This window comes from Protopterus annectens, chromosome 5.part1, assembly GCF_019279795.1.
Source record: "Protopterus annectens isolate FY-2018-M chromosome 5.part1, PAN1.0, whole genome shotgun sequence".
Taxonomy (NCBI): Eukaryota; Metazoa; Chordata; order Ceratodontiformes; family Protopteridae; genus Protopterus; species Protopterus annectens.
The window spans coordinates 707,277,722-707,305,483 of NC_056736.1; the positions used below are offsets into that span (position 1 = coordinate 707,277,722).

The following is a 27,762-nucleotide window of genomic DNA, read 5'->3' on the forward strand; positions in this document are numbered from 1 at the left end:
AGCTCCCAACCATCTAGTCCAAAATGTGAAACACTACCTCTCACTCTCACCACGTGGAACAAATTAGCAAAATGTAGACCACTTACCAAAGGTTACTAATTACTTCAACTAGGAAGCTCACAAGATGATTAACATTTTGACCAGCTCCGAGCTTTTTGACAAATTGACTTGATTCCATTCACCATGGGTATCACTTAATCTTGAACTCAGAATGTGCGTCAGACCCTTTCGATGTGGAACATTAACTTATTAAGACTCAAAAATGAGGAACGTTCTATGTCACTGCCTCTCACCGGTCCACATTTTTGCAGAATATCCAGATTTCTGACTCGTATTTTTTAATCTACTCCTCATAAAATTTGTGTGTTTCTAGCAAATCATGAAGTCGCTAAACAGTGACAGATATTCGAGTTTCAGACTTCATATAATTCAGAACGTGCATGCTAACGCAAAACCAGTTATTATAGCAGTTTTCTACGTTTATAAGAGCAATATTTAAAATCGCTCCCTACTTTTCGGTCTTTTTCCCCGTCGATTTCCTTTATCCAGATTTCTTGCTCTAAGAGGTTGAGATGTATGTCTATGGGATACCATTGAGAGGCATGGCAGTACACATTTCATGCAACTAGCTCAACGCGAGCTTATTTTCTCATTGCAACAATGTTACTCACTTGCCCTTGACATTACAAAGAATCTGCGCAGCACGCGAGCCACTCAGCTCTGCGTGCAAATGGGGCTGCAGTCGGTACCTCTCGAATCGAGGCAAACTAACTGTACTACAGGGTGCTTCTATAATCCCACTCCCTAAACCACCCCAATCCAGGCGTGCGCGCGCGCACGCACACACACACAGAAAATGCAAATCGCTCTCATTTGCACTTACACCTTTTGCCATTCACAACTAGTAATAAGTATTACTGACTTTATTTTAGTTAAGCCTCCCTCCAACTCACCACACCGTTTTGGCCCTGACAACCCTCTGTGCCATAAACCCCGCCTCTTTAGTAATTACTCTAATCAGCGGTCGAGCCCTTCTTTCAACCTGCTGCAACCTTCAGCCTGGCGGAGAGTACAAGTAACTGACTGACAGCAGAGACACCCATTCACGTAGCTGATTCCTTCCAAAGGTACTTCTTCACCAATCAGGCATCTGTGTGGGATAAAGATTCGTGTCCCCGGCTCTCCTGTATCTGGAAAGCTAATAAGTTACAGTGCAGGTCGAGGGAAGCCCTTGTGTGTGGGGACCGCTGTCTGCTGTTAGTACTGCACTGAAGCTAGCAGGCAGGGAGTAGTTATTTGTAGTTTTATTTATTATTTTATTAATCTCCCTAATATATGTTCAGCTTTTTACCCGGTGTCCCTTAACACAGTGTCCTTTTTGCATTAACTGAACCTGCCTAATGAGCGAGTTTAACCATGGCCCTAGTTAATAAATCCCAACTGAGGACTTCTGCACGTTTACTAAATGTGAATTTTCCACTCCATGTTTTGTTGCTGTTGACGGCAACTAAGGTCAAGGCACAGAGTTTCGACAACAGTGGGCTATCCTACGGACTACAAAGTGGACCCGGTGAAGACTCGATCTTGGTGGCCAACAATGGAATACGAGTGCCCTTTGGCAGGTCCGTTTTCATTGACCCAGTCAATGATCTGCTGGTGCAGGTACAACCTGGTGACCGATGTCACATCACTGTTTTGGAGAACGACCCCCTTTCTCAAAAGCCGGGTCAGCTTACTCCTAAAAAGTTTCCATGCGAGTTTGCAGCCAACGAGGTAAAGTATTCCCACTTGGGATCCCGGAGCCCTTCCAAGGACAGGGTGAAGCTACAGTTAAGGTACGATACTGAAACGGACACCATTGTTATCCCATTCATGATGGAAGTGGAAGTTGTTTTCACTCAGCTAGAAATAGTGACCAGAAACATGCCACTTACCGTAGAAAAGCTGATGGGCACCAGCAACGCAATCGACAGGAAAATTTTGGAATTTTCTTACGATAGAGCAACAGAAATGTGCACAATTGCAACTCTTGCAGGTGTTGGCAGACTACCTCGGTACGGAAAGCTCTTCCCCGAAAGACATGCCGGTCGTCAAATGGTAAACTGTGAGGAGTTCTTAAATTTAAACATAAGGTACCTGCATACAGCTACCACAAAGTCTCCCAACAGGGACTATGTGCCCATGGTGACGGAACTCTACGATAAAGAAGGCAATCTCCTCAAACAGGAATATTTTCAGATCATGGTTCGAATCCGAGAGGGAGCCGAGAATAGTCCACCCAAACCGAGTTTCGAGGCCATGATGATGATGGAAGTTAACCAGTTTGTTATGACAGCTATCACGCCTGAAATGCTGGCAGCAGAGGATACCGAATCGGACCCAGAAGAATTAATTTTCAACATCACATCTACTCCTTCTGATGAGTACGGTTACATAGTTAGTACGGACGACCAAAACCTGCCCATCTCTTCTTTTTACCAAGGGGATCTCAAGGATTTAAAAATAGCATACAAACCTCCTTCATCAGATTCAAACAAGGAAAGACTATTCCAGATAGAATTTGAAGTGGTTGATACGGAAGGGTCTGTTTCTGAGCCATTTACATTCATGATAGTGGTAAAACCAATGAATACGCTGGCACCTGTAGTGACCCGTAACACTGGGCAGTTACTTTATGAAGGGCAGTCCAGACCTCTCATTAGCTTTAGAAACCTCGAAATCAGTGACGAAGACAACCTTAAAGATGTGCAAGTGTCCGTTATTGATGGGTTACGGCATGGGGAACTTACGGTGTTGGGGTCCAGAAGGAAATTCTTCACACCAGCTGACCTGGACGCAGGTTTGGTAATTTATAAGCATGATGGTAGTGATACATACAGTGATAATATTATCTTCAGGATGACTGATGGGAAACATGAAGTTGAGTTCCTTTTTCCCATCACTGTTGTGCCCACAGATGATGAGCCCCCCATACTAAACGCTAACACTGGACTCGTGCTGTCCGAGAAGGACATGAAGCCCATCACCCCTTCAATGCTGAGTGCAACGGATATAGACTCAGAAGACACAACCATCAAGTTCACGCTTGAGCCACCCTTTTCCACTATCGGGCAGTTGGTGCTCCGCCAGGTTGACGTTCCAGAGGACTTGTCTTCTTGGAGATTCATAGAAAGTGATACGACGTACGAAAAAGTGGTAACGGAGTGGCTGCAGAAAGACATTACCGACAACAAGTTGTTTTACAGACACACTGGACCTCACAGCACTACAACTGTAATGGACCAGTTTTTCTTCCGAGTTCAGGATGACAATGACCCACCAAACCAGTCAGGCGAGCATACATTTATTATTAAAGTTTTACCAGTGGACGATTTGCCTCCAGAACTGTATGAGGGTACCACGTTGCAAATGCAAGTCCACGAATATCAGCTGACACATTTTAGGAGGAAGTGTCTGCGTTATACCGATTTGGATTCCGATGACAGAGACTTGAAGTACACAGTTGTTATGCCTCCAACAAATACTGACGAGAACAGTCCTGTGGAAATGGGACACATAGTTTTAAGTGAAAGTCCTGATATAGTAGTAACAGAATTCACCCAAGCTCAGATCAACCATCATAAAATTGCATATAAGCCTCCAGACTTAGAGCTTGGCATCACCCCTCGTGTGATTCAGTTCCAATATACAGTAGAAGACACTTCCGGAAACAGTAACCAAGGTACATTTACAATTTTTTTGCAGCCTGTTGACAACAAACCACCTGAAATCAGCAACACTGGGTTTACAGTGTTTGAAAGAGGAACCCATGTCATTCAAAGTACTGAGCTAAATGCCACAGATGCAGACACTGGAAACAAACACATATCATTCACCCTTTCTCAACTGCCTGAACATGGACATTTGCTGTATTCTAATGTGATTATGACATTGGGAGAGCCCTTCAATTTGGATGATATTGCTAATGGCCGAATTGCTTATGTTCATAATGGAGATGAATCCACCACTGACATTTTAAGTCTGGATGTAAGTGATGAGGTACATATTGTTACTGTGACCATAAAAATTACAGTCCGCTTGGTAGATGATGAAGTTCCCACTGTTATGCTACAACCTGGTACAATTGGCTCGCATTTAGATGTGTTAGAAAATAGTGTCACTGAAATCACAACAAACATCATCCGAGGTACAGATGAGGATACAGATGATCTTATGCTGACTTTTATTGTTGAGGACCCTCCATTACTCGGACAGATCTTGGTCAATGGTAACCCTTCTGAAAGATTTACACAAAGAGACATCATTGATGGTGCAGTTGTTTACTCCCACATTAGTGGTGAAATTGGCCTAGAAAAAAAGGAGGACTCCTTCAACTTGACTCTGTCTGATTTGTCAGATGAGTGGACCATTGGAGGTAACATTGTCCAGGGTGTTACAATACAGGTGACTATTCTTCCAGTTGATAACAAAGCCCCAGATGTCACAGTAGGAAGCCAGTTTACAGTGGTTGAGGGTGAAAAAAATGTTATCACACTGTCACATCTTTCCACTGAAGACATTGACACACCTAGTGATGATATTCTTTGCACCATCGTGGTTCAGCCTACATCTGGGTATGTGGAGAACATCTCCCCAGCACCAGGATCTGAGAAATCACGTGCAGGTACAGCTATCAGTGCTTTTATCATGAAAGACATTCGAGTAGGACACATTTACTATGTTCAAAGTATTCATAAGGGGGTAGAACCAGTGGAGGACAGGTTTACATTTAGATGTTCTGATGGTGTTAACTTTGCCCAGAGTCATTTCTTCCCGATTGTCATTATTCCAGCCAATGACGAAAAACCAGAAATATATTTGAGAGAATTTATTGTTAATGAAGGCATGAGCCTTGTGATAGATATTCCAATTCTAAATGCTGCAGATGCTGATATACCAGTGGACGATCTTGTTTTTATTATTACTGAGCCCCCCAAACACGGTCAGATTGTAAATCAGTTGACAAATGGAGTTGTTCCTGTGCTTAATTTTACCCTGGATGACATCAAGGAGAGTTCCAGCATTATATATGAGCACGATAATTCTGAAACCAAAGAAGACAGCTTTCGCATTAAACTTACAGATGGTAAACACGCTGTAGAGAAAACAGTTCTTATAATGGTAATTCCTGTGGATGATGAAACACCAAGAATGACAATCAATGATGGCCTGGAAATAGAAATAGGTGATACTAAAGTTGTCAGTAACAATATTCTCAAAGCAACAGATCTTGATTCAGATGATAAAAGTCTGACATACATTATTCGTTTTGGACCAGGTCAAGGTCTTCTGCAGAGGAGGAGGCCTTCTGGCGAGGCTGGGAATATCACGCTGGGAATGAACTTTACACAGGATGAAATAGACAGAAATTTCATCCAGTATGTCCATACTGGCCAGGAAGGCATTCGAGATCTTATTAAGTTTGACGTTACAGATGGACTCAATCCTCTTATTGATCGATACTTTTATGTTACTATTGGCAGTATTGACATGGTTTTCCCAGATGTGGTTAGCAAAGGTGTGTCTTTAAAGGAAGGTGGAAAGGTGAGTTTAACTACTGATTTACTTAGCACCAGTGACTTGAACAGCCCAGATGAGAATCTGGTATTTAGCATTACTAGAGCACCTATGAGAGGCCACTTGGAGTGTACTGATTCTCCAGGATTGCCAATCACATCTTTCACTCAGCTCCAGTTAGCAGGAAATAAGATATACTACATTCACACATCAGATGATGAAGTGAAGATGGACAGCTTTGAGTTTGAAGTTACTGATGGCTACAATCCTATTTTTCGTACTTTCAGAATCTCTATTGCTGATGTGGACAACAAGAAGCCAGTGATAACAGTGCATGACCTAATAGTGAGTGAAGGTGAGAATAAGCTGATCACACCTTTTGAACTGACTGTAGAGGACAGAGACACACCTGATCCTTTGCTCAGGTTTATTGTGACACAGCTGCCAGTCCATGGACAGTTGATATTCAATAATACTAAGTCTGTGATCTCTTTTACAAAACAAGATCTAAATGAAAATCTAATCAGCTACAAACATGATGGCTCTGAATCAGTTGAAGACAGTTTTTCATTCACTGTAACAGATGGTACTCACACGGATTTCTACATTTTCCCTGACACTGTTTTTGAAACAAGAAAACCCCAGATGATGAAAATTAGGATATTAATAGTAGACAATGGTGTGCCACAGATTGTTGTGAATAAAGGTGCTCCTACATTACGTATTCTGTCCACTGGACATCTGGGGTTTATTATCACTAGCAAGGCTTTAAAAGCAGAGGACAGAGACAGTTCCCACATTTCTCTAAAGTTCAGAATCATAGACGGTCCAACTCATGGCTATTTGGTCAACACTGGCAAAGGCAATGCCACTATCACTGAATTCACCCAAGGTATATCTTTAAGTTTTTCAGTTCTTTAAGCTGTATATTTATTTTCAGTTATTGTCTGCTTTAAACCGATTTTTATTTAAGAAATACAGTTCTAAAATATAAATAATTGGTTAGGGCATTGTACAAGTTGAGATGACCTTTTCAGGGTAGTGCTGTTTTCATACAGATACATTTTGAACTGAGTGCCTGGCAGTAATTTGCATCTCTTTAAAAAAAAAATTGGAAATTATAGTCGGTTTCGGTAACACTGAAAATAATTATTTTTGCTATTATTGTGCAGTCGTTTATTGATCATATGAAAACTTTATCAAGGACAGTTATTGTATACACTACTCACAGATCCAGAAGCCCAGAGGCAAAAGCCAGGTCAGTGTTGCAGGATTCACATCCCTTCACCTTATACCTCAGAGCACAAACATCAGAGTTTATCTCGGGTTAAAAAAGCAGGCAGGAGAATTATTGACTATGCAGCATGCTCAGACCTTTGTAGAATGAGAAGGATGGATGGGGGTGGAGTGAGGTGGTACAGATGGAACACTATTTTTTATGAACAGCTTGACAGTAATTCATTACAGCTGGGGGGCATCAGCAACTACACTACAGAAATGTATCAGTAACAGATCGTTTAAGCCCATTAGTATTAAGCAATAGGTGGGATTAATCTGTAGTGTTGCTGTTGTGAGAACTTCTTGACTGCTAGGATCTTACCTGACAGAATAGTATAACACATGCAGAATTGCAATGTACTGTTACAAACTTGTTCCAGTGACATCTTAAATCATATCCATGGACATAACTGCAGGAAAATATTCACTTTCCCACATACATAAATATTCTCTTCCCAGTTTTGTATGCAAATGTGCATTTCTGAACGCGAGTGGAAACAGGATGCTACCTTGGTGTGTTCACTGTTTTTAAATCTTAAGAAAAGTACACACACATCCTAGTGGGTGTGTTTAATAGCAACCATGTACTATTGGTACATAAAATGCAGGTCAAAGATAGGAATTTTGTGGACAAAAACAAAGTTTATAGATTTTATTAGTACCCACATGACCTTCTTTTTATGTTTGATTATTGAGACACTGTAAAAGTCCAGTCCGGTATTATTGTTAAATAGAAGCAGAGCTATGACTTGTCTGTAATGTTTATTTTCCTTTTTGTCAAGTTAGCATTATCCAGCGGACTGCCAGTGGGAGGTTATTCATTGGTTCATTGATTTTTTTTTTTGTATAATGACAGGGGTATGTGTAGGTATCTACAGAAAATACATTCTGGGTGCTTCTTTCTAGACCCTGATTTATTACTATGATAATTATGCGCCCATATAAAGTTGACACTTGAGAATGTTGTGTGTGCGTGTGCGTGCGTGTGTGTGTGTGTGTGTGTGTGTGTGTGTGTGTGTGTGTGTGCGCGTGTGTGTGTAAGTGCATGCAGTCACACAGACACACACAATGTTGCAATAATGCATTGTTCTAGTCACCCCCTCCAGTAGTAGAATCTATGGCAAAGGGTATGCCGAAGTTAGTATCATACTAGCTTACAGCATGAATCGACTAGCACTGGGTACAGTCTAACATCTCCAGTTAAATGACAAGAAAATAATTAACTTGCTCTCAGCATTAAGTATTTCTCAGAGTTCTGTTTCTATTGCTTAGCTATAGTATCATGAAAATGCAGCACAACAAATTTAGACACGAGGAAACCAACTGCATTGTCAACTAGTACTGAAAAAGGTACATTATCATTAGTATTATTACAGTTTCTTACTCAGTAAAGGTACATTATCATTAGTATTGTTACAGTTTCTTACTCAGTAAAGGTACATTATCATTAGTATTGTTACAGTTTCTTACTCAGTAAAGGTACATTATCATTAGTATTGTTACAGTTTCTTACTCAGTAAAGGTACATTATCATTAGTATTGTTACAGTTTCTTACTCAGTAAAGGTACATTATCATTAGTATTGTTACAGTTTCTTACTCAGTAAAGGTACATTATCATTAGTATTGTTACAGTTTCTTACTCAGTAAAGGTACATTATCATTAGTATTATTACAGTTTCTTACTCAGTAAAGGTACATTATCATTAGTATTATTACAGTTTCTTACTCAGTAAAGGTACATTATCATTAGTATTATTACAGTTTCTTACTCAGTAAAGGTACATTATCATTAGTATTATTACAGTTTCTTACTCAGTAAAGGTACATTATCATTAGTATTGTTACAGTTTCTTACTCAGTAAAGGTACATTATCATTAGTATTGTTACAGTTTCTTACTCAGTAAAGGTACATTATCATTAGTATTATTACAGTTTCTTACTCAGTGCATTAGATTCGCACATAAGATTAGAAACATTCAACTAGAAAAAAAGGTAGTTAACAGACTGTGGTAGAGTAGCTCATCTGTCAGTAGACAGCCTTAAATTCTGCCTCACACATCTCAATCTGCTGTTAGAAGTATTTCACAAGCATTCATTTTCAGGCACTGGTTGGCAAACAGGATGCCCTTACAATACAAATCACCTGGCATTGAAAGGGATTTAAAATTATAATGACATTCAACATCTGAACAAAATATACATTTTGTCTGTGCTCTAAATGATGCCATTCCCAATTAACAAATACTTTTAAGGCACAGCATTTTTGCAGGGCAGTAATGTTAGGTGGCAGTCATCACTTATAGCTGTTGGTAATGCATGTTTGGCCAGTTATGTGAAGTGTATACTAGAGGTGGGTATAACCTACATTATCCCCACTTAAAGAATACTGACCGCTTTTTATGCTACTTTATACTGTATTTTTTCAACATCCTTTTTATTTTTCTAGAAACATTTAGTTAATAGAATAGTATACATATGTATTGGACAGTGATTATTGAATAGTTTGCTTATATCAAATCTGTGACCTAACTTTTCTCATTTGTGAATATTCTAGCTCTCAATTTCTTAAAACAAGAAAAAGGCTCAACATAATAAGAGCCCTGAACCATAGTACTTATTTTAAAATTAACTTTTTTTAATTAGAAAATTGGAGAATTAAATTATATAAAAGCTTGTAATTTTAAAGTGTAATGGTAGTGTTGTAGACATCCTACAGAAAGGCCTCACTGAGACCAACGACTGGGGTCAAAACCATGGCCTTAAGCTTAATGCCAAAAAAATGCGTTGTCATTTCCTTAGGGAAAAACTGAGTTCCCACTAATTACCACATTGATGGTAGCCCACTGAAAACTGAAGGTGTTAAAAGAGATCTGGGGACACAGGTTGACAGCAACCTCTCCTTCAAGCACCATATTGCCACTGTGGTCAGAAAGTCCTTCTATGTGGCGCATCTCATTACCAAGGGTTTTAATCCAGGAAGAAAGAGGTCATCATCTCTCTCTACTCTTCCCTCATTAGACCAGTCATCGAGTATAATGCCCCATTTGGTATGTACTTCACTAAACATCTGCAACAGCTGGAAAGGCCACAAAAGTACCTCACGAAGAGGATCCTAGGCCTTAAACACATGCCCTACATAGACAGACTAAAAACACTCCAGCTTTTCTCTGTCTCATATCGTCTACTAAGAGGCAATCTCTGCTTGACTTACAAAGTCATGTCTGACCCAGCCCTGTTAGAAATGTTACACCTAAAGAAATCCCAATCCCTCTGCACCACACACTCCAGGGACCTCAACCTCATTACCGCAATCAACAGAACATGCTGGAGGGACAGGTTCATAACCCAGAGACTGCCCATGCTCTGGAATAGGCTTCCTATACATGTCAAGCAGAGCACCTCAATGGCCCTTTTCAAGAGAAATCTTGATGAGTGGATGGGGAAATAGAAAGTTCACCCTGGCGATCACTCCAGTGGCTCTACTTGATAGAGACACTGGGAACTAACAGTGGCATGATACCAGTGCACTTCTATGGGCTAGGCCTATAAAAGCTCCAGGGCTGTTGGCCTAGTACACACCTATGAACCTATGGTTGGTACTTTTTCATAAAATCAATTTCTATGATAGACAAAAAAACGTTCAAAATACGTGACAGACGTTTTAAGTGCAGGAATAGTTGATCTTGTGATATGATTGTGATAATATTCTCATCAGTGTTAAGGCTAAAATCGTGTCTGAAAGAAAACCACAGCCATGCAATCAGATGCCTTCATTTTATTTATAATTACATGTTAACTCATTTTCATCCCAAAATTCACAGTATGATTATATAGCTTGCCTGATTGCCAAGAGGTATGTTTTATTTGTTTTGCAGAACCTAATTGGATAAAATCTACTTGGCACAAGGAATTGATTTTAAGGGTTGGTCATGATATTTTTTTTAATCGATTTATTCAGTTCTACAGCTTTCACGTGCAGATTGCAAGAATCAAACCCTGATCTGCATGGTGTAGCATGTCCATGATATAATCAGCTAGGGCAGTTACACAGGAAAAATACTGAGTAAGAAAAGTTGATACTGTTGTAGTTGAGTGTCCTCTTCAATTTGATATGTGTGACAGTTGGTGAGATTATGGTAATCAGTATGCTTGGTAGAGGTGGCTTTGCTTATGGTTAACATATGACCGTTTCATTATTACGTGGAAATATCTAAAATATTTTCATCATTGTCATGTAGAAGTATTCAGTTCAGAATTATTTGTTTATATATGCTATGCTGTACTGCAGTATCTTTATACGTGATCTGTAAGTTTTCATATAGCTGCACTTCATGGAAAAAAAAACAGAAAATTGTTTTTCACTTTTTTAAGTGAATCTCACAAGAATCTTAGCATCCATTTTAAATTTTTACCATTCTGGGCATGAACCAAAGAGTTAGCAGTTTTTGATTTATTAAGTGCAGTAAAATACACACATGCTATACCAATGGATATAATGCTTTAACACAGTTAAAAGATAGGATTCTCAGCAGGCTTTTTGACATGATAAATTTGGAATTTTTCATTGTGTGTCAAATGTGCAGTTTGACCTCCTTTGGATTGCTTCTCATGGAGGACAGACAATGTTAATGCTCTTCGCAGAAAGTGACTTATTGAGGGCCGTTATAAATGAATGACAATATGCTTCATCATATCCAGACTGTGTTAAGGAATTCAGTTTGTCCCTGGTTTCAAGGTCCATCTTTATAATAGTGAATGTGCCCACCATGTTGAGAGCTCATCAGAAGAGTCTAGTTGTATGAATTTAATAGATCAAAAGATATCAGTTGCTTTTTGTTTCTTTTAAATGTTTAAGGAACTGAAAAAGAAACTAATAACTGAACAGCTGTGTGGTCAGTCTGTCCCAGAGACTTAACTGTACTTCTGAAGAGGATGTACGATGGGAGGATATCGAAATGAGGTTATATGAGATTGTATCGAGTCTATGAGTAGTGACCATGTATGTATATAGTTTTACCGCTCTGTCTGCACTGTGATTGGATCAGTAGTTATTTCTTTCATCAAAAAAAAGAGAGAGACCTATATGTTTCATTGCTTCCTTTTTGTTGAAAGTGTATGTGTATGTGTGTAGATTAGAATAAGATTGGAATAGTGGGGCTAAGGGAATGTCATATTATTCCTATTATTGTACGGTCATGATATTATTATATTCAGAATAGTGGGAGAGTCAGGGGTGAATGGGACACTGTTTTTGAGTTTTATTTCAGTATTCCATGGATAAGTTAAGTTTTGTTTTGTCAGTATGTGTGATGACAAACTGTATTTCACTGAACTGATATAAAACTCAGCAATACACCGACAGTACCCAACACTTTAGAATAATTGTATCATCATCAGTATCAGCCCCCTTTTTCACTTTTTTTCTACATGTGGTTAGGGTATCGTGTTATCTGTTGCCATCTCGTTCGATTCAATGCCACACTCCTTACTTCTTCAACACTCATGCCTGACTTTCAAACATCTTCTTTCACACAATCCAGCTACCTCTCTGCTGGACATCCTCATTTCCTCTTACCTTTTTCCCGTCTCTCTCAAATCTTCCTTACCAGATTGTCTTCTAATTTTCTGCACGTCTGAACCTTTTTGTGTATTGGAGCTACTTTGGCTTCTGCTCTTATGTCCTCATTTCTTCCTCTGTCCCACAGTGTGCATCCTGCCTCCCTTCTCAGGTACTTTATTTCCTTCACCTCTAGCTTCTTCATCTGATCCGCCTTTACTGCCCAGGTCTCTGTACCATATAGTAGTACTGGTGACACCACTGTCTTGTACACCTTACGTTTCAGCTTCTTTGGCATTCTTCTGTCATAGACTGCACCTGACACTCTATGCCAATTGGCTGCAGCCCCTCTGATTCTAGCTTTGACCTCTTTATTCAGACTTCCCTTCTCCTCAACCACCCCTCCCAGATACTTGAAGCTATTTACCTGTTCCTTTATCTTCTCTTCTATCTCAATTCACAGCTTCTTCTGATTTCCCCAGTTTGCTGCCATTACCACTGTCTTGTCTGTGCTTAGATTCATCCCACGTGCCTTCAGTTTTGCATTCCATTCCCTTACCCTTTGCTGAGGTTCTTGCTCAGAGTCTGCCTGTAATGCTACATTGTGTGCATACAGCAACTTTGTTGTTCTGTCCCCGCCGACCTGTTTGCTTATGTAGTCCATCACCAGTATGAACTCAGCTCAGAGCTGAACCCTGGTGCACACCCACTCCCACTGTGCACCCCTCTCTGAGACCGAACACTGTTCATACTTGAGTCATTCTGTCTTTGTACATAACCTGCACTAATTCTACCAATGTTTCTGGGATTTCAAATCACTGCAGTACTGCCCAAATCAGCTTTCTTGGGACCTTGTCATATGCGTTCTCCAAGTTTAGGAATGCCCAGTTGGACTCTTTCTTCTCAACTGTCTGTCTCATTGCAAACATCGGGTCAGCTGTGTTGCATCCTGTTCTGAATCTGAACTGCTCATCTCCCATCTTACATTCTACTACTCTGCATATCTGTTGATCAATCACCCTCTCCAGAACTTTCATGCAATGTGATGGGAGTTTGATGCCTCTGTACTGCCCACAGTTGTGGGTATCCCCTTTGTTCTTGTACACTGGCACAAGTATACTTATTCTCCAGTCATCTGGGATGCACCTTTCTCTCTCCACTGCTATGAGTAACCGCAGGAGCCATTTCTCCACTATCTCACCCAGCATCTTTATCATATCTGCTGTGACCTCATCTGAGACAGCTGCTTTCCCTAACTTCATTTTCCTAAGTGCTGTTCTTGCTTTTTCTAGGGTGGGCTCATCTTCTTCTCTCATCACAGGCCATATCTGGGGCAGTACAGCTTCTGTTAGATTTTCTTCATTCAGAAGCTGCTGGAAGTACTCCTTCCATCTGCCTTTGATATCCCGTGGACTGGTGAGCAGGTTGTTGCTGACATCCCTTATGAATGGTGCTTTTCTATCTTCTTTATCTTTCTGTCTTTGCCTTGCAACCTGATATAGTCTCTTTGTACCACATCCTGAGTCACTTTCCAGAAGCGGGCAGAGTGTCTCCGATACCCTGTTCTTTCCTATTGCAATTCCTTTGTTAGCTTTTTTGTTAGCACACTAGTATTCCTTCCTATCCTAGTCGGTCTTTTCTGTCTTCCACTTTTTCCTGCACTCCTTCTTTCTTTTCATGACTTCCTGGACTTCTGCATTCCACCACCAACTTTCCTCATGTACATTTTTTCCATACCTGGCTTGGCCACACACCTGTTCTGTAGTCTTCACACCTGCTGTTTTGAGGTGCTGCCATTCTTCTTCAACTTCACCTATTTCCTCTTCTTTTCGGGGTGTTAGAGCCCAGAGAACTTCCAGGTCTTCAGCCTGGTCTGTGTTGACCTTAGAGCCTTCTCTGACCACTGGCCAGCTGATTGTGCAACCAATGGTTTATGCTGTGGGCCAACTGTTTCACTGGGGATGACTTTGGAGTCATTGATTCTCCCCCAGCGCCCTTTCCTTACCAAGAGAAAGTCTACCTGAGTTGCATGTTTGCCACTGTTGTATGTCATCTTGTGATTGTCTGTCTTTCTGAACCACGTGTTGGCTACTGTCAAACCATTTGTCACACAGAAGTCTAGAATGGCCTCTCTTTTATTCCTGTTGTCCCACCTATGTGTTCCCAGGTAGTCCTCATATCCTGTTCTGTCTGTCCTGATATGTGCATTCAAGTCTCCCATTATCAACACCAATTCATGTCGTCCTGCTTTGTCTAGCATGTTTGAATGCACTGTTTTCCTCCCTATCACAACCCTGCTGTGGGGCATATGCTGAGATTATGAATACTGACCTATCATTACACTGGAATCTGATTGCCATGAGTCTGTCACTAATTCTGATGATATCCCTCACTGCCTTCTGAAGAATCACCCTCACCACAATTCCCACACCATTTCTAGCCTGTCCTCCTCCTGAGTAGTAGACTCTGGATACCAAGTCAAGTGGCTTTGCTGCACTGCCCTTCCATCTTGTCTCTTGGATACATAGGATGTTCAACCTCCTCCATTTCATCATGTCATCCACGTCCAAGCTGCATGTTGTCAGTGAACCTACATTAAGTACAGCAATTCTCAGTTCATGATTGGCAGGTTGATTGGTTGTATGTCCAGCTTTCGCTCAATATAGCTATCCCAGGTAACCCAGGCTGGGCAACTGGACACCGGACGGCCAGTAGCTTATTGACTCAGGGTTGCTGGAGTTTATGGTGGGCACACACTTGCCAATAGGGGCACATACAACCCTCTCACCATTAGCATGTGTCCCTGGCATAGGTCGGGTTCTCAACCCACTTATCACTGGTAACTACACATGCCCATTCTGGTGACATTAGTCAACATGACAGAATCACCTAGAGCCATATTTTACACCATTGAGCGGCTAGCCCTGCCATGGCGCACAGTCTGTGATCCAGGTTCTCTTGTCTTGAGGATACTGTGCACCACAATAGATGCCCAAAGAGGTTGGTCTGTACAATTCTTCCCCCTATAGGGCACCTTGTAAGGTCTTTGCTGCTGCCCACAGCTCCATTCATTGGTGAGCTTGAGATGGAAATACTCAGCATGTTTTTCAGAGGTGGGAGGAACAGCACAGAGACACAGGGAGAACATGCAAAATCCAAACAGGCACAGGCCGGTGGTCAGGATCAAACCTTGTACCTTGTGCATGGAGGCAAAGACCTTAACCACTGGTTGACTTTGTTCTTTGTACCATCTGGCCTGAGCCATGGCTGATAAGGGTCTTCAGACCAGCACATCTATCCAGTTAACAAATTTATTAATAACTGTATTAAGAATGGCATCCCTTACAGCACACGATAAAAGTCTTTCAACTAGTCTGTTTACAGCTAACTGTTAATAACACTGATGTATTCTTTTTTGTTATTTCTTTGTTAACTGGGTCACCCTTACTAGGCACTACTCCCTTATTCTGTTTTTCAGGGACAATTCAGAAGTGCTACCTTGCTGAGTGACTTGCTCAAAGTCACAATGTAGGCAAATGGGAATTAAACCCAGGGCTACAAGATAAAGCTCATTAGCAGCTCATAGGCTGAATTAATGTATTTATTTATTTTACATTTGTTGACCGGGATAGTCCAACTGGGTACATGTCCATTTTCAGTGGCGGCCCGGGGAGAAAAGCTCCAAGGAGACAAATTTACAGACATACAGATAATTCTAGGATACATATTCCAGCTAGGCCCATTAGGTATGTAGTTGGGCACACATAAAGGTAATCCTGTGTGATAAATGCCCACCATTTGTCAGTGCAGCCATGTTCCCTACCACAGACTTACTGAAATCCCAAGTTTTTTTACTATCCAGCATCACTGAGTGCAAAAGAAAGTGCTACAACCGTCGCAGTTTAACTGTTCGATCATAAACGTGAAGAGGAGAAGTAGAGAAAGAAAACTAGAGACTAATTTAGGCTCGCACTTGCGTTAAGTTAGGCATTAAATTATTTCTGAATGTACTAGATACCAAATTCACTGTTTTAAACAGAAGAGAAAGTGAGTTAGGCCACTGACCTCTTGACCTGAAAAATGGATGAAAGATGCAAATGAAATGGACTACTGGACATGAGATGTGAATTAATCCAAAGTCCCTTTTGAGTCTGGGAATACCAGGGACTGTGTAGTTTCAAACCAGTGAAATAGTAGGTGTATCAGAGACTTAATAATATGAGAATAGTCTAAGGGCAAATACACCAGATATACATTGATTTTAAGCCTATTTAATAGTGTTGTACCTGGGCAGAATGTTTTCGGTCTGTGTAATAGTTACAAATGAGAGAGCAAATTGTTTCAGGCCTGTATACTGACTGTGCATCAGGACAGAATGGTTTCAGAACAGTGTAATGACTGGACTGTTAAAGACAGAAGAGTATTAGATTAGTGTAAGGGTGGGGGTACCTGGGACATGAGTTCAGATAGTGCAGTGCAGCACTTACAGTAAGCAACTGCAGAAAAGCAGTAGAAAGGTAGTACTCAGTACTGAGAACAGACTAGTTGAGTTTAAAAAAAAGCACACACACACAAATCACAGGCTGACTAGTCTGCTCGCTGAAACACATACTCATTGCAAATACATGTATGTGTCTAATGCATGCACTCAACTGCATCAGCACTCAACATCTGTGCAGGCAGACACACAAGCACACAGAAACATATTTCTCATGTGGAGGAGCAAGCCTCCCATTCCCAGCACACCCATAATTAACATAACCAATGCTGGGAGTCACATTTTTATTTATTAATTTATTAATTTAACATTTGTTGACTGTGAAAGACCGATTAGGACAGAGCCTATTTTCAGCGGAGGCCCGGGGAGAAACGCTCCAGACGCATGTCTTCACTTACCTTGGGTGAGTGCCTCTTTGGATATAGAGTTGCACAAACACCTACCTCACACCACATACACACAACAATCCAATCACCCATTCAGTACATTCTCAAAAACACACACACACACACACACACACACACACACACACACACACACACACACACACACACACACACATATATATGCACACTCATCAGAAGGACTGTGCACTCTCACACACATACACACAGACACACATACACACATGGCACATGAACACACAAACACACACACACACACACACACACACACACACACACACACACACACACACACACACACACCAAAACAAAAAGTCCTGACCACTTATTCAGTGAACACAATTCAGACACACGCATACTCACGCCACAAACACCTTATTGCACAAATCCCAAGCAGTTTCAGTTCAGCATACACACTCATTAGTTCACCTGCACATGCACACACATAAATGCACACAGACTGCACAAGCAACCAATGCACGCATCTCAAGTGCTTCTAGTACAACCTACATACTCCGTAAACTACTCAGACACACACACACACACACACACACACACACACACACACACACACACACACACACACACACACACACACACATACATATGTGCGCACACACACACACACACACACACACACACACACACACACACACACACACACACGCACAAGCACACGCACACGCACACATATACACACAGCAGACCTGATAACTTGCATGCACTCACTTCCATACACATATTACAAACATTGCACACACTTACACGCATGCATGCACACAGACACACACACACACACACACACACACACACACACACACACACACACACACACACACACACACACACAGCAGACCTGATAACTTATATGCACTTACTTGCATGCACATATTATAAAACATGTGGTTAACACTCAGTCCCCTACCTTTTGGTGAAACACACACAATTCAGAGACACACAGCACTCTTTTAACCATTCACTAAATCCACAACACAGAACTCAACTCTCATGCTCATAAACCACAAACACACACAATCACAACTGCATGCTACTTAATGTACATGCAACATTCTAAAATCTGTCCTATATAGGAACAGAACAGTTCCTGTATAGGACAGATTCCACTACCCTGCAGACATCCATGCTTGTGGTGGTACTCTTAGTGAACGTTTATACTAGGTCAGTGGTCATGTTCATAAGGTTCATAAGTAAGTACTAGGTTAACTGCCCTTGTGGGTCATTTTAAGTCTAGCCAATGTCCCTTGGTGAGAATCAAACACTGTACCTGTTATCCCTCAGGTAAACAACCTAACCGTTATGCCAACCCCCTATCCCTTGATGTGTGTCCTTTCAATGAGATGACTGGGATCATCTGGGACTCAGCCACCAGGGATTCAACAAGCAGAGCAACACTCATAAGAGTGGTTGCAGAAAAATGTAATTTTGGGGGGAATGCAAGGATGAAATATTTTCAGGTCCTTGTAAAGGCAGAAGTACCAAGGATGTAAAGATTTCACGTGATTGTAAGTGTGTGGTTCAGAATGTTTTAACTCTACTAAAGTGGTGATGCACCACGGATAGAATAGTTCCAACACAGTCTTAAGGTGAAGTGCCATTGCTCATATGATTTTTGAGCTTGATTGCAGGTGGATTAACAGGTGTGGAATGGTTTTGGGTCAGGATAAAGGTGACAGTGCCAGAAGCTAGTTGGTTTCAAACCATTATAGGAAAGGGAGTTTCAGGTTAGTGTAAAGGTGGAAGTGGCAAGGATGGAATGCCTTTAGGTCAGAGAAAAAGGGGCATAACAGGGACTAAATGCTTTTGGAGTGGTGCAAGTATGAAAGCATCATGGGTGAAATATGCTTGGAGCACCGTAAACATGAAGCTGCTATAGACTGAGTGTTGTCAGGCAAATGTAAGAATAATAGTACTAAGATAACAATATTCTCAGGCTTGTATAAGGCTGTGGTACCTTGATCAAATAAGATTAGGCCATTGTGAGGCTGTGAGTGAGAGCACCTGAGACAGGTAGTTTTTCGGTCAATGTAAAAATAAAGTACCTGCAGTGGAAGTGCATGAGGTATGTGTGTATGTATATATATGTATATATATATATATATATATATGTATATATATATATGTTTGTTTTACTGTATTTATATTTGTTGACTGTGGTGGAGCAGTGTTCCATCTACACCAATTTCAGGCTCTGCCTGGGAGATTAATCTAAACAATGGCACAGAATACTTGGTTAGAGTGCAACTCATTGTAGTTTATAAGAGTCATACAAATAAAAAAGTGAAGGCAGGAAGTATGTTACAGTTTAATCCTATGTAAAAGTATCCTAGTAAGCAATAAGTAAGAGGTTTGTACATAACTTTATTTATTTATTTCATTTGTTGACCAGGAAGGTCTGACTGGATGCAAAACCCCTTTTCAGTGGCGGGCTGGGAAGAAAAGCTCTGCACAAAACATATACGTGAACAACTTTACATGCAGAAAGAGTTACCCATAAAGATGATTAATAGCTGAACTTATAAAAAGTTAGTAACAATTCCTGAAAATACATACATTAAAAGGAAGCTACGTCCAATGTTGTTTGGATACTGGGGATCGGGGGTAAGGCTGGGTGAGGAGAATTGAAAGGGGTTGGCTAGGTTGTGTTATGTCTTCTAGAGAAGAGGTGGGAGATATGCCTGGGTGAACTCATCAGAAGTGGATATTATATTGGAGGACTGGAAGACGTAGATGCACACTTTTAACAATTGCTTAGGTAAAACATATGTTCCCAGTGCATTGACACTTTAAGGTTTTAAATAAGTATTACTTTAGATTTTTTACAGATGTCTGTGAAGTTTGTCCCTTGGGATGGTACACTACCATGGATCAAGCTATTTCAGGGCACCAGAAAAGCAAAAGCATGAGAGAAAGAATGAATTGAGGTCTGCCTGAGGGTGGGAATAACAAGAATTCGATTTGTTTTAGAGAACTGCAAGGACGTAATGACCTGAACCGGGATAACCTTGGCCACTTTAAAAGACAGATTGGTTTTAGTACACTTTGCATGGAATATTTTCTAGCATACAGAAAATTACAGGGTTACTATGGACAGAATGTTTTCATGTCATTGTAAGGATGAGATTGCCACAGAAAATGGTTTTAAACACTTGTAAGGCTATGTGTACCAGGGACAGAATAATTTTAATGCTATGTGGGGACAAGAGTATCAAAGCAAAATCAAATATTTTTTATTACAATTCTAATCCTAAGTTTTTTTATAAAAATGTAACCTTAACACAGTATAGAAATAATTTTTAGATGCAAAACAAAAGGTGGAATTCAATAAAGCCGTGTAGTGTTATGACCTGAACATGGAACATGGCCGACCGGGCGATCTAGGAAACAGGGTTGAGAGCCATGCAGGAGTGTGTGGACATGAAAGTGTCAGTGGAATGCAAATCACCTCATAAGCTGGTGAAAACCATGCAAATGAGGTTGATTTGTGATCCAATAAGCAGAAAGGCACCCATGTAGATGCCGTGTTGGTGGAAGAAATGGACGCGGCTACAAACCATGTACCGGACTGCAAAATTCACACAGGGGCTGTAAAAGGCTAGGGAAAAGGGTGAATAAGCTACTGTAGGCATGCAAATGGCCAAAACTGTGGCCAGTGAGTCCTGAAAGCAATGCAAATCAATAAAATACACACCATTATGAAAAAAAAATAAAAAGTGTAAAAAAGTGAAAAGTACATATTTGGCAGTATATTGCATTATAGTGCCCAGCATGCAGAGTATTACAATGGCAGGTGTCAGTGGTTGCTAAAGAGGCAGGCTCTGGAGTAGTGAAGTATCCAGGGTATACTCAATTAGCTGTATGTAAATGAGCTGGGGTTACTGAATAGCAAAAAGGGCTACATTGTCCACAGATACAACTCATGGTCAGGCTAAAACCACGTAAGTAGTGGTAGAACAGGTAGCTGACATCAAAAGGGGGTGTGTCACACTTTGTTAAAGCAGATCGGAGCTCAGTGGCACCTGTTTCCGCCCAGCTAAGCACAGCTAAGTGGGGGCTCTGATGCTGCTCAGCATGTTTTAGCTAGTTTAAGAAAAGCTGAGTGTGGTCATGGTTGTGGGAGTGTCAAAACTGCTGAGCCTTGTTTACACTAGCACTGCGGGTTTGCGAGCTGTGCCCCAGTGCTTAGCAGTGAAAGAATTAGGGGAAAAAAAGTTAAATAGCCTGGGAAAGCCAATCAGGTAGAAATGACTGATAAACCCATGTTCAACAGACACTGGCCCATTCAACCCCCCAGGGATATACCTATCACATGGAATGCAGCATAATGAGCCAATAACAAAGGCTGCAACTGCAGCACACCACTATAAAGTATGCATACACCCTACAGTCTGATTTTACCACATACTCTGCACCACTGGAGTACACACTTTGGAATTTTAACTGACAAAATGATAGGGGCTGCTACTGCTCTGCTATATCTGTATGTGCTTGAGGCTAAGGTCAGTGAAGATGATGATGCTGACAACAGGCCCTGACTGAGGAAGAAAAGAGTGTTCAGACCCAGGGTAACCTTCCAGCGGCTACATGAGCTGCAGATTGCAGAATGCTACAGGGTGGACAAGGGCATACTAGAAGAACTCACTGAGCTCTGCCGCCCTTAACTCAGACCCAGCGCCAACAGAGGGGAACCCATCCCAGGAGGAACAAAGGTATGTGTAGCCCTTAGAATATTAGCTACAGATACTTTTCAAAGACCAACTGGAGATACAATGGGGATATCACAGGCATCTGCATCCATAGGTTCATAGGTTACTCCACCAGGGTACTCTACCAATTCCTAGATGCCATGCAAGCACATTCCAGTCAGCACATTTATTTACCCTGCACCTCTGAAGAGTGGGTCAGCAATATTCATCTGTTCCACCATGTAGCACACTACCCTGATGTACTGGGTGCCATAGACTGCACATCAAAGCACCATCTAGTGAAGAGGGTAGGGTCTGTTTCAGCTGCAAGGGGTAGGGGTATCACTCCATCAACTACCAGGTCGTATGCAGTGACCCCAGGGCATTATCATGAATGTGTGTGCTGGCAGCCCTGGCAACTATTACGACGCCCATATCTGGCACACTTCAGAGCTGTACCAGACGTTTGCCGGGGGGACATCCCATACAGCCATGTACTGGGGGATACTGGTTATGCATTAGAACCGTGGATGATGACACCCATCAGAAATGCACACACATCTACCAAAGAATGCCATAGTGAGACACATGCACAAACTAGGAACATCATAGAGTGTGTTTTTGGGCTGCTCAATTCACAGCTCCTCTGGATCGATATATCTGATGGAGCCCTGCAGTACTCTCCTCCCACATGTGCACACATGTTCACAGTATGTGCCATGCTACACAATATGATCCTGTGGAAACAGCTGTGGCAGGAACATCACAGGGAAGGGTCACACATCCCCTCACCAGTGCCAAGGTCCCCACTGCCACAGGGGGACTCAGAGGATGAACCTCCTGAGCCTATCCCTGTAGGCAGATGTAGGCATGCCCAGTATGCCCTGGCCTTAACAAAGAGGCAACTCATAGCACATGCACTGACAACCTAGGGTCCTAGGGACTGACACCTCACTCTGACTCACATACATAGTAAAAAGGATGCCAGCCACACCACACAACCTGTAACTTACCATGTATTGGCCGTGTATGGCATGCATCAGACAGAGACAGCCCTGAAGTACTGATATCTCAAGCGCTGATAACACAAGGTAAGTCACTCTTTTTTGCAGCAAATGAATGGAGTAGTAGATTGTGTTAGCATATGTATGGACCTGCTGCATGTGTGCAATGAATAGAGTGAGCTACTGGGATAGCTGCAGACAACTGACAGCTGTATGAGACAACAGGAACTCCCCATCCAATACTGACTGACCCTTAATATGCAGTAGGCCTCAAGCCAGCAAACCTCAATACACTATGTGAGGGAATGACATACAGTGGGGTCACAGGACAGATGCTTGACTGTCAATGCTAGAGTCCCCTACCCCCAATATACCTGTGTCCCCATACAACTGCAGTCACAGTATGTTTGTAAAGTAATAGCAGCAGACAACACAATCCCTGGGCTGTCACAATTAACCTAGTGATATATACCATTTCCCCAATATGCAGGGGTCAAAGTGCTATATTTGTCTGTGGTTGACAGTGTCAGGAAGTAAACTGCCCTGTCTGGTGGCTGTCTTGGCTTAGTGGGTAAGTACATTGCCATGGTTGATGGGGTACATGGTTCGAGACTGGCAGCACCTACTGCTTTGCATGTGAGCTACACCTATGGAGTTCTATAGACTGCCCATATGTCAGTATTTGTTACCGCAAGAAATCTGGATAAAGACAAAGACAATGAAGGGACAGGGGGGTACAGATATGGACAATACACAGCCATGAGTAACCTAGGTGGTGGCTAGTAGAACAGCAGGTTGTAATAATTCAGTGTAGCACCGGGATATAAAGGCTGTTATGTAACTGTGTTAGTACTTAACAACAAGTCAGTGGGCACCATCCATACCTCACAAATGTACAGAGTTTAACAGAATGTCCACATTTATGGCTGATATATCTGTTCTGTTTGTCATGACATTTGCAGTTTTATGGCAAACTACTGGCAAATCACTAAAGGTTGCTGTGAGAAACTAATAACAGACAGTTGAGATGCAGACTTCATACCCATTGGAAAATGCATGCTAATACAAAACCATTCCACCAACTGTCTAGGTTTGTATAAGCAATATTGAAATTATGTCCCCATGCTTGGGCCTATGTCCCACTGTTATATATGGCCCTGTCCACATTAATGGCTGTAAGAGTTTGAGAGGTATGGCCAACATGTAGCCTTATAGTAACAATACAACACAAAGCATCTGAGGACCAGAGCAGATGTATGGGGCACTATGCTGGACAACCTGCAAAACAGATTCAGTCAGAGGTGTGAAGTCCGTAGCCCTCTGTGTGGTGTTACATCTTTTACCCCAGTCACAGCTTACCTACAACTACATAGAGCAGCAACTGTGGACAAAGCCAAGAACTGGAGCAGGGCAGGACATAGGCCCACATATAAGGGGAAGGAGGAACCACTGGCCAGACTAATGTAGAAAGTGCAGAATACAACAGTTCATGTAGTAGCATAGGTTCCCTGCAGTGTATGGAGTCGGTAACCCAAAATATCTATCAGCGTTTCCTCACATCAATCTAGAATGAACTTCCACTGACATACCAAGAAATCACAGTGTTATGTAAAATTTACCAGACATATTATGCAAAACTCTATCCAGTCCAATACACACTGTGCGCATCCTAGATATGGGTCAGATACTACAGACAGCAGACAGCCAGGAAATCCCTCAGGCAGTATATCAGGTAGGTGCTGGACTGCTCCACTAGGTCTAGCAGACAATTGGCTGTAGCAAAAAAAAATCCTGAATTGGAGTACAGGTAAGTCTGGCCTGGAGTCCTATTGTAATTAATGATGGTCATACTGGGCATGCTCCTAGACTTAGCTAATTTCAACCTATGTCTGAACCCATATCTGACTGTAGAACTGTGATGTCCATATTAGTTTAGACACACACACACACACATATATATATATATATATATATATATATATATATATATATATATATATATATATATATATATATATACATATATATATATATATATATATATATATATATATACATATATTGTATATAGAGAGGAAGACAGAGGGGGAGAGAGACAGAGAGAGAGAGAGATCCAGAAAGGCATAGTGTGATGTAGTGCTGCAGCCACTCATGTAGCAATTGTAACCAGTGGCGTGTGCAAATAGTATGGTCAGCTCTAGTGTGCAATAGTAGGTAGGTAGGGGTTCTAATCTCACATCGGCCACCTTGTGTGTGTTTGTGTGTATATTCCACATACAGCAGAATGCACACACCCACCAGGCTTATGTCTGTGCAATGGTCACTCATTTTATGGCCCTGTAACTGGTGTCCTTCACAACCGTGGCCTCTCTGTTGGCAGCTACTGATGACATCCACCCTAACAGCAGTGGCAGACACAATCCAAGTGCATAAGCTCCATGGCGCATGTGATAACTACATAGCCTTATGGTGTATATAGCTAGATAGGTAGTGATTCTAATCCCAGCAACAGCATCTCAGTGAGTATGTGTGTGCAAGTATATCGCCTTGGAGCTGTGTGTATTTCCTGCCTATGTGAGTGCAATGCCAGTACATTTTAAAGCTTGTGCCTACCTGTGAAGTCCCATTGGCCTACTTTACAGGGCTTGCTGATGCCATCAACCTTAGATGGACAGTTACATACTCTCCTAACATGTAAGCTCTGTGGCATATGCGGTAAGTATATAGTACTATAGTGTATAAGGCTAGATAGGTAGGGATTCTAATCCCAACAATGGCAACTCAGTGCATGTGTGTAAGTATATCCCCCTGCAGCTGTGTGTATGTCTTGACTATGTGTGTGCAATGCCAATACATTTTAAGGCCTATTCCACCCTATTAACTCCCCCATTGGATTACTTTACAGGGCCTGCTAGTGTCATTCACCTTAGATGCACTGTTAGACACTCTCCAAACACACAAGCTCCATGGTGCATGTGATAAGTAAACTCATAACTGACATTTGCGTGTGTGTGTGTGTGTGTGTGTGTGTGTGTGTGTGTGTGTGTGTGTGAGGCATATTCCCTCTTGCAGTGTGGCTGCCTTGTTTGTGTGATGGTTATGCCATTTTGAGGGTCTTTTCCACCCTGTTAATCCCCCCATTGAATTAGTTTACAGGGCCCATTGGTGTTATTCACCTTAGCTGCACCATTAGACACTCTCCAGGCACATAAGCTCTTTGGCACATGCAGCAAGTATGTAGCACTGTAGTACATACAAATAGATAAGTAGGGGTTCTAAACTCATAAGCAGCATTTGTGTGAGTGTATATGTGTGTGTGTATGAGGCATATCCCCTGTAGCAGTGTGGCTGCCTTGTGTGTGTGATGGTTATACCATTTTAAGGGCCTGTTCCATCCTGTTAATCCCCCCATTTGATTACTTTACTGGGCCTGCTGGTATCATTCACCAGGCTCATAAGTTCCATGGTGAATTTGATAAGTATGTAATACTATAGTACATACAACTAGATACATAGGTAGGGATTCTAAACTCATAACCGGCATCTCTGTGAGTGTGTGAGGCATATCCTCTGTAGCAGTGTGGCTGCCTTGTGTGTGCAATGGTTATACCATTTTGAGGGCCTGTTCCACCCTGTTAATCCCCCCATTGGATTACTTTACAGGGCCTGCTGGTATCATTCATCTTAGATGCACTGTCAGACACTCTCAAGACACATAAGCTCCTTTGCGCATGTGATAAGTATGTAGCACTAGAGTACATACCAGCTAGATAGGGGTTCTAAACTCATAATTGGCATCTCTGTGAATGTGTGTGTGAATGTGTGTGTGTGTGTGTGTGTGTGTGTGTGTGTGTGTGTGTGTGTGTGTGTGTGTGTGAGGCATATTCCCTGTAGCAGTGTGGCTGTCTTCCTTGGGTTTTTGTGCAACAGTTATACCATTTTAAGGGCCTATGCAGACCTATTAACCCCCCCTGTGGCAACCTTTACAACACCTGCAGATGGCTGCCACCTGAATAGTAATGTCCAACACTACAAAAACATATAAGCTCCATGGTGCATACAGTATGTATGGCACGCTATAGTATGCACAACTAGACAGGTATGCGTTCCACTCTCACCAAGAGCGGTTTATGAGAGTTTGTGTGAGCATGCGAGCGCGCACGTATGTGTGTGTATGAGTGCGTGTGTGTGTGTATATACGTATATCCCCTTGCAGCAGTGTGACTGTGTTATGGCCAATACCTGTCCCACCATGCAGGTTGCAGTCCATGTGTGGCCAGATGTGTCCTGTGAAAACAACTAAAACAAGACATAGGTCCCAAGAGTGCAGGACAACAAACATTTCCTACATGCATGTAATAGTTGCATAAAGTAGTCATTTTACATCAGAAACACCTCAATGTTATGAGACATAGCATAGCATAGGGAAATGCTATAAAAATAAGATGTCATTTTGGCAGTCCAAGAGATGTCCTGTCCTTTCCACTTGCCATGGGTATGGTTTGCCCTGCCAGCTGTCACGATACTACATTAAGTGTACCTCACTGGACATTTGTTAAGGTGGCATCCCTACTCTGTGTTACCTATGTGTGTGCAATATGTATACATGTCAAGGCCCTGTGGGTAGACGTTGCCCCTAAATGCCCACATGTATCTAGGCATGAATGCTAACTGCCACCACCCACATTTATAGGTACTAAGGCTGTAGCAACTGTAAGTTGTGTGCTGTCTGTTACTGACCCACCAAATAATGTTAACA

General features: G+C 41.7%; 1 protein-coding gene across 1 annotated transcript in view; it reads left to right on the forward strand.

Annotated features, from left to right (window-relative positions):
• The first annotated feature begins 1,252 nt into the window (after nucleotides 1–1,252).
• Nucleotides 1,253–27,762, forward strand: part of FREM2 (FRAS1 related extracellular matrix 2) — a 1,424,491-nt gene continuing 1,397,981 nt past the window's right edge. The window contains exon 1 of the mRNA XM_044073334.1: nucleotides 1,253–6,448. Within this exon, the coding sequence (XP_043929269.1) occupies nucleotides 1,417–6,448 (5,032 nt within the window). The 5' untranslated portion in view covers nucleotides 1,253–1,416. The remainder of the gene's footprint in view (nucleotides 6,449–27,762) is intronic.